Here is a 20,860-nt window from a genome sequence, read left to right on the forward strand (position 1 = left end):
AGGCACATAAAAACAATCTTTTAAAACACTCTTCAAATATTTGTAAGGTTTTTTGTTTGTTTGTTTGTTTGTTTTTTTACATAATTTGTCGTGGAATTAAACTTGAAATATTTATATTAAACACATTTTAACATCAAACTTTTTATCTTTAATTATGGGATCACCTAATATGGCCCTTATGTGAAATTAAATGTTTGATGCAATTTTTTTTATTAGAATAAATAAATGAATAAATAAATAAATACATAAAACAAACCAAGAATTTATTTTAACATGGTCATAATTGTGTATTTTTTTTAGTAATTTGTGTAATTATATGTGTAATTATTTAATACATTTTGAAACTATTTTATTTGATATTTATTCTAGTTATTTTAAATGAACATATCGAAATAGATAGATAGACAAACAAACAAACAAACAAACAAATTACAACATTATGTCAAGTTTTAAACCAGGCTACTCCAAATGCTTTTCCATTGGTTCAATGCAAATTATATGCAAATGAAGTTGACGTCGACGATTTGTCTCTTCTCCCGGAAATGGGCGTGGCTTGTGCTCTTGATTCATTCATATAGGGCCGGAATTGAGCTGCACGGTAAAGACAGTGCGCGTTAGAGACAGCTCAGGGAAGTGACTGCAGGAGTCAATGTAGGGCTTTTAGACCGAAGAGGGTCGTTTTATTTTAATTTATTTTAAGCAGCCACCGGAAATAAACCAAAGCTAATCCCCGCGATGCTGTGCCATGTAACGCGGCCGGACTCGGTGGTGATGGAGGTGGAAGTTGATGCCAAGGCGAATGGAGAGGATTGTTTAAATAAGGTGAGAGATTCTTCTGTTTATTCTTCTGTTTATTTCCGATTTCTTATTTACTTACATTAACACTTCACACGGATCTTAGGTTATTATAGCAGGAATACAATTAGACTTATTTCATACAGGAGTCTCTGTGAAGGAGGTAAACAAACCCCATTAAAGCCTGTAGGTTTATTATTATTTTTATTATTATTATTATTATTATTATTATTATTATTATTATTATTATTATTAGTTATTGTTTAGTGCTATTGTGTTGTTGTTGTTGTTGTTTAGTATTATTTGGTGTTGTTGTTGTTGTTGTTGTTGTTTAGTGCTATTGTTATTATTATTATTGTTTATTATTTGGTATTATTATCATTATTTTTCTTATTATAATTGTTAGAATTATTGTAATTTAATTATTGATTATTTAGAATTATTGTTATTATTTTTTAATATTTTCATTATTTTGTTATCATTATTATTGTTAATTATTTATTATTATTATTATTATTATTTAGTATTGTTATTGTGTGTTTATTATTATTATTAGTGGTTTATTAATAATTTTCTTATTATTAATGTCCTTATTGTTGTTAATAACAATAACTTGATATTACTATCATTTTCAGTAGCTAAAACTACTCAAAATGTCCTGTGGTGCAATCATTGGTTTAATAAATTTTGTTTTGAACAATATGGAAAAATCTGTTGGGATTCAATCAAAATGCTGCCTATGTTTATCTGCAATGTAGTGTTTTAAAAAAGATTTAAAGCTATAAAACTAAATACATGGTCAGAAATGTTGGCATGACCTAAAGAGGACACCTCTTTTGTTCCTGTTAAACGTGTTGCTCTGGTGGCTTAGTGTCGTTACTGATGAAGTTGACCGAGGTTACTAGAGTTCAAATCCTCTGCACCTGCTTTCTGCATAGTTTCATATTCAACACAACACGCATACATTGTGTAGCTCCACAAGTTCTTCCAGTTAATTAATATTCCCAGACTGTGAGATAATTACACGCAAATATGATTGTTCCTACTGTGTGTTGTTTGGAAGGATGTGCTTTGCATTCCTGAGTCTAAAGATGCCATCACTGAAATACCAGCTTCATCCTAATATTTATATTGACATGATCTGTTTTCTTTTCTCTTTGTCACAGGTATGTAGAAAGTTAGGAATTATCGAGGTGGACTATTTTGGCCTCCAGTTCTCCGGCGGTAAAGGAGAGAACCTGTGGCTGAACCTGAGGAACCGAATCTCGCAGCAGATGGACAGCGTGACTCCCTGCAGGCTCCGACTGAGGGTCAAATTCTTCGTCGAGCCACATTTAATACTACAAGAGCAGACAAGGTATTTATTTCTGGCATGAGGGAAAATTTAACAGGTTTTCAGTGTGTCTTGTCAGTGCACCAGTAATCGGTTTGTTTGAGCTCAGTACAGGATAAATCCTCACAGCACATGTTCAGAGTTGTTTTTGTTCTGTTTTTTACTATAAAGCTGTGTTAAATTTAAGACGACATGTCTGGCAAATATGGTTCACTTTACAGAGAAGTCTGAGTGACAGGAAGAACAAGCAAACATGGAACTACTTGCAGGAAGTACATGTAGCTATTTTAAAAGAAACAGAAAAACAAACAGTTTTTTGGCTTCTAAAATGAGATTCTTGTTCTCGACCAAATCTGGGTCATGTTGCGTATAAAAAATTCATGTCCGGCAATGTTTCCTGAAGTCTGCTTCAAATATACATCAGCTATCTATCAAGCAGTGCAAGACAAGAGCCTGTGAAGTGTTGCTGCTTTTCTTTTTCCGGCATAGATGAATGCCCTGTAGTAACCCTGCTCGCTCGGGGTAACTCTAGGTCATCCAGCAGCACGATGCTCGGAGGCAGCACATAGAAATGCGATCCCTGCTGCAAAGCCTCTCGTCCCCACTCACCTCCTCTCCTCGCTCTACTTTGTTCCCTGTGTGGTTTTCTTTTTTTATTTGTAGAGCGCCAGACTGTTTTGGCACACTTCTGTTTTTCTGAATAATTCAAGAGGGTTTTTTTCCAATGGAAAATTTTTCGAAACATTTAGTCTCGAGTGTTTTAGATGATGGAGCGGAGATGTCCGGACACGTATCGTGCTTTAAAAGTCACACGGCACAAGCGTGTCAGGACGAGACCACTTTCTGGCTCGGGAGCAGGTTAAAATGAGCAGGTCATTTCGATGAGCTATAAAGAAGCTCCTCCTGTGAGGCATCATGCTCTTGTCAGAGCTTATCTATGTGGGTTGAGTCGCTGAGCTCGCTGATTACTTTGTCGTGAACTGATTATCCTTGGGCTTCTTAACTCTGTTTTTACTTTAAGATTACTTTAAGATCCCTCTGTACAAAAACAGCCCAATAACCGAACTGTACAGTGTGTGCAGTAAAACAATGTGTTCTCCTTGTCGGATTCCTGATGGATCTAAGGCTTTAAAACAAAATTTGGATGTTCTGTTTATTGTACTAACTCAGTGACTATTCCAAATCACCTCTACAGTGTTCGTACCTGTTCTGTTACTTTTGCATTATCCTGCCCTGCCCTCTTTTTGCATTATTGGTGGATTTTAGACCAGCGTTGTATCGCTCAGATTTTAATCAAAACTCTTGTTTTCTCTCGCAGTGACGCACTAAATCGGTTCATGATAACACGAGCATGTGACAAATTCTTTTATGAAATGCTGGTTGTTTGTTTGTTTGTTTGTTTGTTTTGTTTTGTTTTTTTCCTGCAATAAAATCAGGCTGAAACGATTAGCGTAATTCCAACTAACCTTTTTTTTTAGGGACTTTTTTGCGCTAGGAGGAAAGAGAAGTGTTTTGACCTCCTGAGAAACGGTACTGCAACCAATTCTCTGTGAAAGTTTCATCAGGTGGATTCAAAGTCTGTACAAATGGCAGGTTTCTATAGATGGGTGATGATCTGAGGTGCTGTTCTCTTAACCATTAATGATTACCAGATCACTGAGGATTCATGTGAAGGAAAGGGAGGGCTCTGTGATCACTCAAGAATGAAATGACTTGATTATGAGCTGGACAGAGAGATGGAAAGTGAAAGAGCGAGGCACGGTAAAGTGAGTCATCTTTTTCTGACCCGTCTCTATGCTGGGTTTTTCCAGCAGCATCTCTATTGTGTGAAGAGCATGATGAAAAGTTTTGCTATTGACTCATGGGTGTGAGTGGACGTGCTTCATTCTGCACCTTTACAATGGAGGAATTGTCTTGCCTTTATTAACTGAAAGTGTTCAGCACTAGATTATTATAAGCGGCGGTCCACCGCCGACAGGAACTGACTTCATCCCTTCTACAGAAGTCCGTTTTTAGCTTGACATTTCTGACTCGCTTCAGCGTATGTCCCCTTTGCCCTACATCCCCTACATCTCCTCAGCTTGAGGGCATTGCAACGCTCACAAACACAGTATATCCACATCTCTCTTACACACACAGTGTATAAATTATTCAGTATCTATTCTATCTTTATTGCCCTATGTATAGTTACTGCAGTGAGTCAGTGTGTGTTTTGGTTATTTTTCTTTCTCAGAAAAGGTGTTTACAGCATTTTGTTGACTACAGACCCAAAAAAAATCTCTCTCTCTCTCTCTCAGTACACAATACACTTATACTAGAGAAAATCAACAAGTCTACAGCAGTAAGCTGGCTTGATAGTTTCATGTTTCCTTTCTCTAACACTCCCACGTCGCCTCAGGATAATCGTGTTAATTAGCGGATTAGATGAGTCGCACGTGTCTGAGCGGAGAGAAAATGCTGCGTTCAGAGCAGCGTTGAGGGAAAACGCACAGACGTGATGAGGGAGGAAACGTGTAAGATTTCTGATCATAAAAGCCTGTCACTTCATATCAGTCTCTCCCTCTCTCTCTCTCTCTCTCTCTCTCCCATCCCCCACTTTTTTATTTTTTCTCTCAGCCTGTTATGTAAACATTACTCTTTACATTAGCCTGTGGTTATGTAAGACTCTCCAATCCAGATGAAATATAACCTCCTGCAGCTCCTCAGCTAAACCTTTTTTTTTAGTTTAATTTTGTTTTTCTATTTTTTCAGCCTATAGACATCATTTCTCTGCATGTCGCGCTCAAGCTGCAGTTCTTATTTAACTGCACGTCCGTTACAGTGAGAGTCAGCAGAAATCCAGTCATACTCATGAGGTTTATTAACGACGCTGAACACATGTACAGTTAAAGCACACACATGGGGGAGACACTTTTTTTTTTTTTGCTTTAACAATATGGTGCTGATTCTGATGTGGAAACATCATGTTATAGATCAGCAGCATGTTATAGATCAGTACAGTACAGTATCGACATCTGAGTGGAGAAGACCATTACAGATTCAGCACCTGCAGGCTGGTGGGAGAGAGGAAAGGGTTAAAGAGAGCAGAAGTCCTTGGAGGCACAAAACATTCTCATATCTTCTGACCTCTGGGCTGACTGGAGTCAACCCCCCTAACACACACACACACACACTTCCCCCAACTCTGTGTATTCCTCTGTTTGGCACAGTAAAATCTAAAGTGCTACACAGACTCCTTAAAATCTGTGTGCCGAGATATGACCTGGCTTTAAAAAATTTAATAAACACACCCTATTTAGTGTGCTCCCCCCCCCTTTCCCCTCTCCTCCTTTTTCAGTGGGTCACTTGCACAAGACAACAGAGAAGACTAAAGCTAGGGGGTAAAATGGGGGTGTATATATATATTTTGTGTGTGTGTATGTATGTGTATATATATATATATATTAATTAGTTTGGTGGTTGACTTTCGTTTTTTTTGTTTTGTATTTCACTTTTTTTCCCTTTCTAGCAGTTTAATTGTGGGTGAAATAATGATTAACAAAAGCAGCCAAAAGTTTCCTGACCTGAATATTAAACTCTGACTTTAAGGACCAATGGACGTATCGAGTTAAACACAAATGTGCTCAAATGTGTAGAACCTGCAGGGACACGCACACACACACACGCACGCAAAGCAGCCTGTGTTCTGTTGGAACTATGTAAAACACTTGTTTTAAAGTCGTTTAAGTGCGAGTTGAGGTGCTCGCTGCCTCGACCCGTCATGGACTCAAAGGTTTTGCGTCAGTCAACATGGCTCCCGTTTAATCAGGACACGGCCTGAACAAATCCTTTAACCTGCTGTTATTACCCAGATGACAGAAATGTCCTCGACAGCTTCCGAGTGAGACTCCAATCCTGAGGTAGTGTTTCCTCTGCTGCTGTAACACAGAGACAAATGTTGAGTAAAGATCCCTAGAGATTTCATCAAACCTATGTGTTACATGACAGGAAGCAAGAGCAACACCCACCTCCCCCCAACACACACACACACACACACCTCCCTGTAGTATTTTAATATGAAGAGATCTTCCTTAAGCTGTTTTTCTTTTCTGATTAAATAAATATAAAGTATATACATAAAATAATTAGTTATTTGGAACGCACTTTCGCCGATAACTCGCACACTCATCAGCCAGAGTTACGGATTATTATCTGGATTTGTTTCACACGTTTTGGTTCGTCGTGTTAGAACATCTTTGTTTTTCAGTGTCTCAAGCTTTCAAGGCTATAAATCTCCTTCTTTATTCTATAAATCTCCTTCTATACTCGTTTTTTTTATTTATTCCCCATATTTCTGTACACGCACAGCTTTCAGGCAGGTTTTAATTAGCGGGTCGTGCATGATGACCGAAAACACCACAGGGATTAACTGCATATATAAATGTTAGAAAAATGCGTTTGTTTTCCCAGGTACAAGCACAAGCTTTCACTTTATTTTATTGTGTGTGTGTGTGTGTGTGTTGGTGGCGGATGTAGAGGTTTGCGCTGGCAGGGTTTACTCTAGTTCGTTGACTGATAGTAACCCCGGCTGAGCAGCTCGGGCCTGTTTTGTTTAACAAACTGAAAGAGCTTTGTTTCAGCTCGGCCGGTGAGGTCTGGTTACGGACGATCCGATTGGCTGACGCGTCGCCGTCTCCGGGCAAGAAAACTTTCTTTTTCCGATTCAGAAGATCTTTGTGCTGTGGCGAGTGTCTGACGTTTGCCAGCTCTGGCACAATGAATGTGTCGGTTTCTTCGTTCTTTGTCTCTGTTACGATCCTGGAAAAAGGATGATGGTGTGTTGCTCCTAAACATGTTGCTTATTATGTTTGTAGACGTTGTCCAGTCCTTCTGAAAAGCAGATGGGGTTTTGTTTCCCCTTCCCCCGTTTACTGAATATCAGTCAGGCCGTAGGGGAGGTGGAAGCACGTGAGGTGGGCTTTGTTTCAAAGGGATGTGATCAGACAAAAGACGTAATATTCATCTTATTTCATCGGACGTTAGAACGACTCTACGAAAAGCCCGACTCGTCACGCCTATGGACTCTTTTGGAGCAGTGACCTGTTTCCTGTCATTGATTCACAGATGTGTTTTAATTAATTACTGGTGTTTCTTTTTCTGTCATGAGATCATGCTGGAAGTTTCGTTGTTGTCGTACAAAAGGTGTGTGTCTGGTCCACAGTCCACTTTCCAGAACTGCTGATCACTTCTCGCAGACTAAAACGAAGCTGCTGGTCATCATTTAACAGCAGATCGGTTTAAACGGACTAATCATTTCTAGAGTTTGGGGGGGGGGAAGCCTTGTTTACTACGTGGGACTCCATCTATTCCATTTAATCGTGTTAATTATTACCTCGACTTTAACATCTAGCAGATCCTGTCTCCTGTGTTGGGTGTAGATTAACACCTCTGTTTTGATGACTATTTTCGGGTCATGAAAGCTTCAGTGTAACAAAAACCCGATATTCCACAAACCGTATTGATCAGCCGTGTAAAATAGGGTCGGCTGTTTTAAAAACAAATCAATTTGGCTTCAAGTCGGTTTGGACTTTTGTTGTCGTTCACAGGGATATCCCCATGTCGTCGAGCGTGCCGGGATATCGGCGCACATGCTGAAGCGCATCTGTCGTCATCTGACCAGAACTCTGTGTGCTGAAACCTGAACGCTGACTCGGCAGCTTCTTCCTGCTCACCACTCGCCTGCACCATATGGGACGGTGTCCCTCTTTCAGCTGAGACAAACGTATTTAAAAAAACAGCAACATGCACAGGGTGGTTGTTGTTGTTGCCACCGTTACGTCAGTCAATTTGATTCGACGCTTATGACCTCCTTTCATACACAATTTCCATATAAGGTAATATGCGAGAGAGAGTTGGGGTCCAAGCACTAAACCGAGTAAAGATTTATTATTACTTGGTGCGACAGTAAGCAACAAAACGGAGACTTTATCATGTAAACAAAAAACCTAACAAATTTTAGTCTCGTGTTCGACTGTTTAGATTTCCGTTCGCAGAAAGTTAAACTGTGTTTAAAACGAACAGACAGGTGGCACTGCGAGTGAATGCTGGCCTCAGGGCACTGTTCTGTTGTCGATTATACACGGCGCCTGCATACGAGCAGCTGTGAGATCTCGTGTTCAGCTCGATAAGACACATGGCAAACCAGTGCCTCTTGTTGTTGTTTCTTGTGAACTAGAGTAACCCTGCTGCTCACCCTCCCTCCCTCCCTCCCTCCCTCCCTCACACACACACACCTCTCTCTCCACCTTTGTCTCTCCTCGACTAAACCGGCGCCGCTTGTTCTGCTCGAAGCGTGGCCCGTGAACGACAGTAACCTCCCTTCATCAGCCCTCCTTTTGTTTCTCTTCTCAGGTAGCTCTTCACATGAGCGGTGCACTCCGGTGTCACCGCAGGGAAGGTAGCTCTTACTCACGCCGCCTTTGTCTTTCCACAGAGCGTGTTTATTATTCCACACCCCTACGTGCAACATGTGATCATCCCTTGTTTTTGTTTTGGAACCCGTCCTTAACCACTCATTCCTCGTCTATTATTTCACCACGTTCTCCTATTTAATCTAAAAATCAATATTTATGCAGCTTTTGTCAGCGAGCTGATGCACACATCATGGCTGGGGCTGAAAGAGCAGGAAGTTGGGATGCCTCCAAGTTTCAAGATTTTGGGTTCCCATGAACGAACATTTCAGCGTCTTTTTTTCCTCATCGCCTCCAGTTTATCATGACGCTTTTGACGCCACTAAGACGGGTCTCCATCGATCCCTCTGTGTGGTGTAGCTTAGTTTTTGTGCCATTTGAATTACTGTGGTTTTGAAGCCTGAGCTACAGATTAAATATGTAACGTATGCTGCTGATCTTTATTTGGCGAGTTAAGAGTTAGAGTTTAGTGCAAATTACATACAGCAGCTCATGAACTTAACTTTTCACAGATTTCATTTAGTTTCATTTCATTTTTTACCGCTTATCCGATCTTCTCGCGTCACAGGGAGTCTCGGGCGTCATCGGGCATCAAGGCAGGATACACCCTGGACGGAGTGCCAACCCATCACAGGGCACACACACACTCATTCACTCGCACACACACACACGCACACTACAGACAATTTTCCAGAGATGCCAATCAACCTACCATGCATGTCTTTGGACCAGGGAAGGAAACCGGAGTACCCGGAGGAAACCCCCGAGGCACGGGGAGAACATGCAAACTCCACACACACAAGGCGGAGGTGGGAATCGAACCCCCAACCCTGTGTGTGAGGCGAACGTGCTAACCACCGCTTTTCACAGATTCTGTAGTGAAAATCTACAGTATGTGAGTTTCTTTATTCTGCGTGACTTTAATCAGTACATAAAACGTCGTACTACAACGAGCCTAGCGCAGAGCTCATGCTTTTGCGCAAGGTTTTAAATCTCTTAACATATGGTCTAAGAGGAAAGTCCAGACAGTGAGGCCGATAACTTCTGCAGGCTGATAAGAGACGCGAGCATGCGAGGGAGGCAGCAGGGCAAAAGTCAAAGCACTTCACACCACATGCAGGCCATGTAACGCCGCCTGACCTCAGTCCGTGTGCTGAAAGGGAGTCTGTCTGCATCAGGAACTCTGTGCTTCTGTATTTTACTGTAAAAGTGTGAGTGTGGTTTTGGGCGGTTTCTGTTAATATTCACACTTCTGCATGTGAGCAAGTTAAAGTGAATTTCACTGTAAACTCTTGTAGAAGTATTCAAAGCACTCGTTGAATAATACATTTGCAGACCATCTGTGGAATGAGTTTGTTTTTACCAGGACACTGATGCTCTAGATTAAATTATGTCTAATGTCTATGTCTAAAAGACTCTGTCTTTTCATTTTAAATGAAAATATTGCTTCAGGCTTTCACACTCTGTACTGTTTGAGTGTTTACTTTGATATGATCGTATATTTGTGTTGTGTATCTGTCCTCAAAGTCAGTACTGTACTCGGAGTCCTTTTCTATGGGGTATGTTGTAACCTTATCAAGCAGCAGCCACCTGTCACACTTTGTTAATCTCTCTCTCTCTCTCTCTCTCTCAGGCACTTGTTCTTCATGCATGTTAAAGAGGATCTGCACCGCGGTCACCTGCGCATGTGCTCGGAGCAGGCCGAGGAGCTCAGCTCCCTCTTGGCCCAGGCAGAGTTCGGTGACTACAACCAGAACACGGCCAAATACTGGTACACCGAACTGTGTGGGAAAGACCCCGACCAGGAGACGGTTAACAGGTACACACGCCAGAATGTCTGTTATAAATCCCCCATTTCCAAATGACCGCGCTAGTGCCAGATAGTCACGAGTGATCACGATCGTTTAAATAGGATTCGCACTGCCTATAAAATTGGACTGGAGGAAGAGCTGTGACTGGACGTTGATCCCAGTGTTTACGGTTACACGAAGGGTTACGATTCTGTCGTTTAGCTCGTGCCTGATGGAGTCCTTGGTCTTAGCAGTGGCAGATGGGAACGGGCCAAGTAAAGCATGTGAGGTCAGAGTTCATGTCCATCCAAACACGGCGTTGTTTACCAGCGCTCGCTCTCTCACATACACATCTATCTCACATGTTTGTGTAAATAAAGCTTCCCTTTTGCCCTTCGTTGATGCACACAGGGGGTGTGGTGGTGTGATTATGTGAGTTCTGGTTCGTCAGATGTTTATTAATCTCATGTAACAGCAGCTCGATACGCAGTGAGGAGACGTTCATTTAGAATCGAAAAACATCTGCAGTGTCAGCGCTGTGTAGGAGACTGAGGTAAAGCTGTGTGTGTTCTGACAGTGACAAGTGCTTTCTTTTCCCACAATGCTATGCAAAGGAAACCGTTGTAAAGATGCTGACTGTGACATTCGGAGCTTTGCCTCAGGTGCAGAATAAAAGCGGTCTGTTGATGATGTAGTGCCGATGGCTTGTGGTCTGACGTGCAGTACAGCTGCAGGATGTTCTCGAGCACAAAAGAAAACTTGGCATGTATTTGCCTCCTGTTCCGTCCGTCTCCACGTGTTGTGGTTCACTAACGAAGTACAGAAACTTGCGCGTATTCGACCGGACGCTGACCGAACGGCTATAAAATCTTTCTTTATATCAGTCGCAGACTTCTTCCAACGCCGTCCCAGTCTACACACTGACTATGTGGTGCTCTTTGCTTCAGTTTTGATTGTTTTTTTTGTTTTTGTTTTTCCCCCAACTTCATTGTACGAGTCTGAACGTGTTGGTGTCTGTTTTTTCTTTGGCAGTATCATAGCCAAGCACAAGGCTCTAGAGGGGCTGAGCCAGGGCTCGGTGGAGTATCAGGCCCTACAGCTGGTGGCATCCCTGGAGCACTACGGCGTAGAGTGGCACTGGGTGCGGGACGCAGAGGGCCAGAGGCTGGCGGTCGGTGTGGGACCTGACGGCATCGCCGTCTGCAGGGACGACTTCAGCCTGGTCAACAGGTACTTAAAGATATCCTTCATAAGAGTGTTGGGGGAACTTTGTCAACACTGACCAAGTTCTCAGTCCCTACTGATAATAAAGCACCTTTTAAGAACAGTGAAACATGGTGGTGGCAGCATCACACTTGTATTTGCATTTCTAACCTTCTTCAGACCAGAGAATTTGACCTCTAACCTTAAACCACATCTGTCTCTCTCCCTCTATCCTTCTTTCTTAGATAGAGCGAGAGATATAAAAGCAGCTATGTTTAGGACATGAGAATGTGACGTTCACCACACACACACGACTGCACTAGCCTTCCTCTAATATTAGTCTATATATATTTATTACTTTAGTTAATTGGCTTTAATGTAAGGCAGACAGACTCTTAACTTTTATCTAAACTTTTATTATTATATTGCATCCAAAGTACAGTTCCAGTCCTGTAAACTCTGAGGTTCATGCCAGCTCATCGGAGTGGCTCTGGTGGCTGTTCACGATGCTGTTAAACGGTACATTTAATACACCCCCCCCTCCCTTTTTTTTTTTATTGGCAGGATTTCTTATCCTTTAATCCAAATCGCCACTCAGTCAGGGAAGAGCGTGTACCTGACCGTGACCAAGGAAAGCAGCGACAGCGTGGTCCTGCTCTTCAAGCTGATCAGTAACCGAGCGGCTAGCGGGCTGTACCGGGCCATCACCGAGACGCACGCTTTCTACAGGTGGGTGAAACATCACGCTGAGAAGAACAAGCACCGATCCATGTTTAAAAACTATCCATGTTCGGATGTTTCTCGTGATCTAGACCTATAGAGCATTTCATCAGCTCTACCAGTCACCATCCCAGCTCTTAGAAAACCCAAAGTCCTGCAGCGATGTTGTGTCTCAGTGCTGCACTTTGTCCTGGTTGTGAATGATATGTGAACATGTTCACACTTACACCAGACAGTAATAACACCTTCACACACTGAGTTTATGAGGATCAGCAAATGTTTATTTTTTGCAGCTATATTTAGCTTCATGGGCATAAAGTTAATAAATGGGTTCGAGGATAATTTTGTTCTGGCAAGGATCTAACATCTACATCATTTGTTCCTGTTTGGAAGAAGTGTGCTAGCTGTGTGTCAGCGGTTTGAATCGGCCCATTGTGGGCTGAGGATTGAAATTTATTTATTTATTTATTGTATTCTTTATTTCCTTATTATTTCTCATGTTTCTGTTTTTAAAAACATGCTACAAATCTGCATTCGTGTCGTGATTTTTAAACAAAGCTGTCTTTCATTGTTCAAAGACCTTGAGCATGGAGTCTGTGTGTGTTTGTTTTTTCCCTTCTTAAATTATGATCATATAATTAGGTTTGAGTGTTGCGCATTATTAAATCCAGGGCAAGTATGTAGGTTAAACAAAGTAGCAGACGAAATAGTCATCGTAAAGGTATAAAACTCTCGCGTTCTAGAAAAGTGATGACATGATGTGAGCGTTCTTGTCGTGAGTCACTCCTTTCGTCCTGGTGCTGATTTATTTCTCAGTAACAGCATTTGCTACAGTATTGTGATAAACTGGCTCTTTTCCACGTCCACCTGCCCTCGGCGTCTCCTCGGCACCGCTCCAGATTAGGCAGCGTGTACGGCTGATGACGTCATCTCATTGTTCTGCAACTTTTCTTTAGCATGTGCAGTTTTTCTCGCTCGTCTCACTCTTTTCTGCACACTCGGCATCTCTTCACTTATTTGATCTAATAGAGATCGGTGACTGTGAATCAGCACTTTGGGAAGTTTTCTGAGTGCTGGCAAGGACACGCAGCACACCAGAGCAGCAGCGGCGGCAGATGATTTAAAGACTAATAGATGTTTGAATTCAGTCATGTTGTGTTTTTTTTTTTTTTTTCAAATATTTAGTCTGCTACTGAAACTCAGTCAGAATTTTTGCTCGGCACTAATGGAAGCGTTTATTCTTTCCTCAGATGTGACACCGTAACGAATGCGGTCATGATGCAGTACAGCCGTGACTTCAAGGGTCACCTGGCTTCACTTTTCCTCAATGAGAACATCAACCTGGGGAAGAAGTACGTCTTTGACATCCGCCGGACGTCCAAAGAGGTGTACGACTATGCCAGACGTGCTCTGTACAACGCCGGCATTGTGGACCTCATGTCTCGGTCCGGCACACGGTCTCCGTCCTCCCGCTCACCCTGGCACGGAGAGGAAGGTTTGCTAGAGTGTGGAGGTTGTCAGCAGAACCGGTTGCTGCAGGAGAAACTGCAGAAGCTGCGCGAGGCCTTCCTGTGCATGCTGTGCTGCGAGGAAGAGATCGACGCCGCCTTCTGCCCCTGCGGACATACGGTGTGCTGCCAGAACTGTGCTACACAACTCCAGGTGAGACACATACATAGTGAACTTGTAATAAACTACATCTATTCAGCTTGGTGTTTTTATATTACTCTACTCCTGGGCTTTTTTTTTTTTTTTTTAAATTAAATTTGTAAATGAATTGTCCCTCTTTGCAGTCGTGTCCTGTGTGCCGCTCTGAGGTAGAACACATCCAGCACGTCTACCTGCCCACCTGCACCAGTCTGCTGAACCTGACAGTGGGGAGCAGCAGCAGCAGCAGTCCTGCGCCTATCCGCCGCTCCATGGCGCCACACACCTGCAGCAGCACTCATTACTGCAGCGACGACAAACTCTGCCAGACCTAAACCTCCAATCCACATCGCAGTTATTCACGACTCTCACCTCCACCTCCACCTTCTCCCATGAACATTTTCTAAAATCAGTTTTCTGTCTTCATCTTTGAGTGAATCAGTTGATCTGAAACGTCCTTTTTTTTTTATTTTTATTTTTTTTTAAATCTGTATTATTCTAACGTGTATTCTATCATAGCCTTCAGTTTTATTTTAGAAACTTGATGTCTCTTGATGCGTTTTTTTTTTCTTTCTTTCTTCTCCTCCTATTTAATTGCATTTTATACGTTTGGTTTTTATTACAGGATTTCCACTTTCGATCGTATTGATTTATTTGCAGTGGAATTGTGTGCAGTATTTTGTGTGTATGATGCCAGTCTCGCTTTCTTTTTTTATGATGAAGGTTACAGGAATGTTTCATTTGTGTGGATTTTATTGCTCACAGATTCATAAATCCTCCAGGCGGCGAGTATATACACGTGTAATACACGACTTCGCCGACTAGACGTCCCTCGTATGCAAATAAATTATCCGGTGCGATTGTAGCCTTTATTTTTTTATTTTGTGGGACGTATACAAAATAGTAAAATATTGACACCGTCACTTTACCGAGGAGGTTTAAAGCTCCGAGGCCTTAACGTAGCAGTAACACAATGTGTTTGTTATGCATATTCTTTCTTTGCACAGACTTTTGTCGTTTTAAAAAAAAAACAAAAAAAATGAAGAGGAATTTTATTTTCTTTATTCCTGACACGGTCACTGCAGGGGCAATTTTTTTCACTTTCTATAAATAGATTTTGTTTCTGTTTGTTTGAAGCAAAAGCTATGCTCTGTACTTGTAGAGTCTTTTTTATATTTACTTGAAAAAGAGGTATTAATAAAGTTGTGATTTTTAAACATTAAGACTTTGTGTGATTTGTGGGAGGTAACAGGCATTTATTTATCTACTAAGTTACATAACCAAGCATGTTGCTGAAGAGGATTAAAGTTGTGCTCCGGGTCCAGACACCACCTCCTCTCTCTCACACACACACACACACCCCTGTGTCTCTTTCCTTCACATTCTAGTGGCTTCGGTGTCAAGTGTGTTCTGTGGAATAGCTCAAGTCACCCACTGAGGTCCAAGAAAATGAGTTTTATAGCTAAATGGAACGTTATTGGATATTGGAAAAAACAAAGGGAAACCAATGCAAAGTGAGAATGCAAAGAGAGAATGCTCAGTTCAGACCAACAAACAAGAGCTTTCTTCTTCTAACCCACATTTTTTTAGCAGTTCAATGTTTTATATACTTACGTGTGTGTGTGTGTGTGTGTGTATATATATATATATAACACGGATTGTTCAGAATAAGTCCCGGGCTTGGCTAGTTTACGATCTATGAGATGACCAGTGTTCTGGGTTTGATGATGGTATTAGCATGAAGGTTAAATCTTAGCTAGCTGATCTGTTTGAGGAGGTGACCTCGAGCTGGCCAAGAACTAAAGTGCTGCTGCATTGCTCTTTAGTTAAAGGAGAAACAAGTGCTATATAGACCGCAGCGTGTTGACAATACAATAAATACATCTTGGAGTTACCGAAGATGTAATTTTTAAAGAAAAATATTATGTATGTTATTTAGGTTGATTTTTTTTTCAATCACTCCTAAATAAACCCTTTTCACTAGTGCAGAACTTGAACCATCGTTCAAGCTTTCACTGATATGTCATCTATTTCTGATAACGCCGGTCTTCCCCTTTCACCCAGTTCCTCACACAGCACTGATACGGAGGCTGGAGTTCACTAGATGATGAAGACGTGATCTATAGTGCGTATGTACACATACACACACAGCTATAATTCTCACACCGTACACATCTGTACGTTCTTTTCCACATGCAGGGTCAGAGGTCAGGTGATAATTTTCCAGACTGTTAGAGAAGGAGGGGATTAAGTTAAATCAGCTTTTACACTGAGAGGTACAGAGGTTGGGTTAAAGCATGACAAGCTGTCTGGAATTGCGTAATGTGTGTTTGGGAGATAGGAAAAGTTGAGAAGAGAAGAGGAAGGAAGGAAAGGGAAGGGAAGGGAAAATGCTGATGAAAAATGGGAGAAACAAAAACAAAAGTGTTGCGTTTAACATTTTGTTCAGTGTACATAAATTCAAAGAACAGAATAAGAGCAAAGATGGAAACAAATCTGGGTTACAGATCTACCCTGAAATGCTTGGCAGTTATTCTTCTCTGGGACACATTTGTAAAAGCATTACTTCTTATGTTAATGAGCTCATTCTTCTGAGTGTAGAAGCTAAAAATAAACCTGCACAGGTTTCCAGTGCAGAGCAGTTGTACAGCGCCATCTGCTGACTGAACAACACACTGACGTCTAACCTGTTGGCAAAAATCTATGGTCAAAGAGAACTGAAATATACCAAAAACACACACAAACGATTTTATATTTTGTGTATTTTTGTATGTTTTTGTAAAGTTTTGTATTAACTTTTGACCCAAACCGTTGCATTATGGTTGCCCATGTTGCACTTGTGACTAGGACTGAAGTCCTTAGCTCTATGTTGTTTTATGTAGCACTGAGAAACTCATTTCGCTGTGTACTGCATATATGGTTAAAATGACAATAAAAGCTTAATGCAAAAACTTGACTTGACTTGAAGAAAAAGAAGAAGAAGAAGAAGAAGAAGAAGAAGAAGAAACTACACTATACTACACTACACAACCCTACACTACACTACACAACACAACACTACACTACACTTCACTACACTACACTACAAGACCCTACACATCACTACACTACACGACACAACACAACACTACACAACACTACACTACACTACACTACACTACAAGACCCTACACATCACTACACTACACGACACAACACTACACTACACTACACTACACATCACTACACTACACGACACAACACAACACTACACAACACTACACTACACTACACTACACTACAAGACCCTACACAACACTACACTACACGACACAACACTACACTACACTACACTACACTACAAGACCCTACACAACACTACACTACCTGACATGACACTACACTACCCTACATGACACAACACTACACTACACTACACTACACTACACTACACTACACTACACTACCTGACACGACACTACACTACCCTACACAACACGACACTACACTACACTACACTACACTACCTGACACGACACTACACTACCCTACACAACATGACACTACACTACACTACACTACACTACACTACACTACCTGACACGACACTACACTACCCTACACAACACTACACTACACTACACTACACTACACTACACTACACTACCTGACACGACAATACACTACCCTACACAACACGACACTACACTACACTACACTACACTACCTGACACGACACTACACGACACTACACGACACTACACTACACTACACTACACTACCTGACACGACAATACACTACCCTACACAACACGACACTACACTACACTACACTACACTACACTACACTACACTACACTACACTACCTGACACGACACTACACTACACTACACTACACTACACTACACTACACTACACTAAACTACACTACACCACCTGACATGACAATACACTACACAACACTACACTACCCTACATGACACGACAATACACTACACAACACTACACTACCCTACATGACACGACACTACACTACACTACACCACCTGACACGACAATACAATACACAAGACTACACTACCCTACATGACACGACACTACACTACACTACACCACACTACACTACACTACACTACCTGACACGACACTACACTACACTGCAATACACGACACGACACAACACTATACTATACAATACTATACTATACTATACTATAGTTATTATGCTTTGGTCACAGGAACATCATTTGTGTATAACAGGTTATCCACAACCTGGAAGATATCACAATGAAACAGCGACATTAATTAGAATAGACAAGAACAAATTAATAGGCTAAAATATAACATCTCAATATTAAAATTTGTCTTATATTGAAATTAGTAGAATTCCATAAAAATGCTAATAGGAATGATGTTAAATAAAAGACTGAGGGAGAATGAGACACGTCTGAGAAACATGATTTATGTCTCTTATATATTACCTGCTATAACATGATTAGGAGCACAGGGGGCGCCATTACTCAAGTAATCCTGTGTTTCACTGAGTTTCTCCGTTTCAATATGATCAACAGATTTAGCCATGGAAACGCATTCGTTTAGAAACTGGACCTTTGTTTGTCTGCTCTAATATCAGAAAACAAAACTGACTGAATAAAGTAATTGTGGTTTTTTCATATCAATAAATACAGTTATGAACTACTGAAAGGTGAACTACTGACTCAAGTCTCAAGTCTTTTTCAGACAAGTACAGGCTTTCTCCTAGGATTGTGTAACAGCTTCTATTTTGCCTGTAGATGATAAGCAGCTTCAAATGATGCTAACACCACCATGTATCACTGTTTCCAGGGTGAAGAACTTTGTTATAAGACCAAAGTGTTAGTGGCTTTTTCAAAATTTGATGTCAAACAGCTTTCTATACGCAAATTTCTACAAAACTCAGCTAGGTAGCAGCGAGTTCTTGCTATGCTTTTCATATGTACAGTTTCTTTAGATCCCTCCTACTCCTGCAGAGTTACATTCAAATGAAAGAAGGTTGCTTGAGGGTGTTGGTGCAAAAAAAAAAAAGAAAAAAGACAATACATGCATGGTGTGTACACTTCATATGACAGCACAGTGCTGGTGGAGATGAGTTTGGGATCAGGGGTCAGCGCTTTAATTGGATATGTAGGAGCTACAACTCCGTCCACAGGGTAGTAGAAGGAAATTGTGTGTGTGTGTGTGTGTGTGTGTGTGTGTGTGTGTGTGTGTGTGTGTGTGTGTGTGTGTGTGTGTGTGTGTGTGTGTGGTGTGGTGTCGAGTGTGACGTGCTGTCTGCTTGGCTGTGGCAGTGCTGCGTGTGGGAGTGAAAGTGTAGGGCAGGTCAGTAAAGGCCTTGACTTTGTTTATGTCCTTAAGACATTATAAAGAAAGATGTGTTTGGTCCTTTAAACGTTCCTTTATTATAACTAGCAAAAATGTGTTATGATATTAAACGTGATAAAAGTCCTCTGAGCTGTAACAGTTACACAGTCATAGTCAGAATGGAGTCAGAAAGGAAAGATGTTTTAATTTATTTGATTTTATTCTTAATTTGTTTTTATCACCACATTTTAGAAATGTGAATCTACCAACATGTTATTTCACTGTAGGACTCTATAGTTTTAATTTCTTATACTCATGAGAAATAACTTAGTCTTCACAGGCACAGGGGGCACAAAGGTTCCTAAGAGTACCTACGATCATGACTTTGTGACATTTTACATTTTTTATGTTCTTTATAAGATAGATGTTCTATTAATTATTAATTGCCTCCCTGTGATTGCTCCCAGAAAAGGTATGTTGGAAAGCTGTTAGCATATGATAGGTATGACTTGGGGGAACAAGCTGTTGCTGATGTTAGTGCTGTCATGATGTTGCTGAAGTTACTGCTGATATTTTTGCCATTTTGTTCACCAATACAGATGCAGAAACAGAACGGTGATCAGTCCTGGTTGGAAAGTGCATTAAAGCAGCACTCTAAAGCCTAAAGTCCATGCTGTCTGTACCTGCCTTAGTGTGTGTGTGTGTGTGTGTGTGTGTGTGTGTGTGTGTGTGTGTGTGTGTGTGTGTGTGTGTGTGTGTGTGTGTGTGTGTGTGTGTCTGCTCAATCTCACAGCTTGAAGCCTGACTCTGAAATGCATCTGATTCAATAAAGGGGAATCTGCAGAGGCTCCATGGGCATAAAGTGTCCCTCTGCTGCTGTGAATTGTCCCTAAATGGACATTTAAATCAGCCATGGTGGTGTTTCGATGCTCTGCCTGGCCCATTTTCCGTCCTGTGTCTGGACCACATTTTGATGTTTTTGTTTAATGAACATGTGTGCTTTAGCGGTGGGAGCAGGGCAACATTTCATTAAATTACACAATCATATGATAGAAACTCCACACAGACAGGGGATACTGAGTGGGTTTGCACTGCCATACAGAGTACCTGCTGTGTTTGAGAAAATATGAATAATATACTGTGTTTAATATCAAAATTGAAATTGATGACTTGTAGTGTAAATAAAAATGTAAATAAATGACAAAATATATATTATACTATATTTATACACACACACACACACACACACACACACACACACACACACACACACACACACACACACACACACATATCATATAACACTGGGGATATATACACTGCACTACACTATACTATTATATGATACTACACCACACTACACTATACTAGTATACTACATTATACTACACAATACTACACAATACTACACTACCCTACACTGCACTACACAATACTACACTACCCTACACTGCACTACACTACACAATACTACACAATACTACACTACCCTACACTGCACTACACTACACTATACTACACAATACTACACAATACTACACTACCCTACACTGCACTACACTACACTACACTACACTATACTACACAATACTACACAATACTA

At 41.1% G+C, this 20,860-nt stretch overlaps 1 protein-coding gene across 1 annotated transcript; it reads left to right on the plus strand.

Moving 5' to 3' along the window:
- Positions 1–588: 588 nt before the first annotated feature.
- Positions 589–15,160, plus strand: mylipa (myosin regulatory light chain interacting protein a). The gene is made up of 7 exons (XM_027171529.2): positions 589–822; positions 1,962–2,152; positions 10,211–10,396; positions 11,400–11,597; positions 12,135–12,299; positions 13,541–13,952; positions 14,084–15,160. Exons 1-7 carry the CDS (start codon positions 736–738, stop codon positions 14,270–14,272), a joined length of 1,428 nt encoding a protein of 475 aa, XP_027027330.2. The 5' UTR covers positions 589–735; the 3' UTR covers positions 14,273–15,160.
- The last annotated feature ends 5,700 nt before the right edge of the window (positions 15,161–20,860 follow it).

The sequence above is a fragment of the Tachysurus fulvidraco genome, chromosome 7 (genome assembly GCF_022655615.1).
Source record: "Tachysurus fulvidraco isolate hzauxx_2018 chromosome 7, HZAU_PFXX_2.0, whole genome shotgun sequence".
Lineage (NCBI taxonomy): Eukaryota > Metazoa > Chordata > Actinopteri > Siluriformes > Bagridae > Tachysurus > Tachysurus fulvidraco.

Excerpts from the sequence above, each read along its gene's own strand:
- mylipa (XM_027171529.2), top strand. The coding sequence starts at position 736 with ATGCTGTGCCATGTAACGCGGCCGGACTCGGTGGTGATGGAGGTGGAA. Across the intron at positions 12,300-13,540 it reads GAGACGCACGCTTTCTACAG|ATGTGACACCGTAACGAATG; the intron begins GTGGGTGAAACA and ends TTCTTTCCTCAG. Across the intron at positions 13,953-14,083 it reads ACTGTGCTACACAACTCCAG|TCGTGTCCTGTGTGCCGCTC; the intron begins GTGAGACACATA and ends CCCTCTTTGCAG.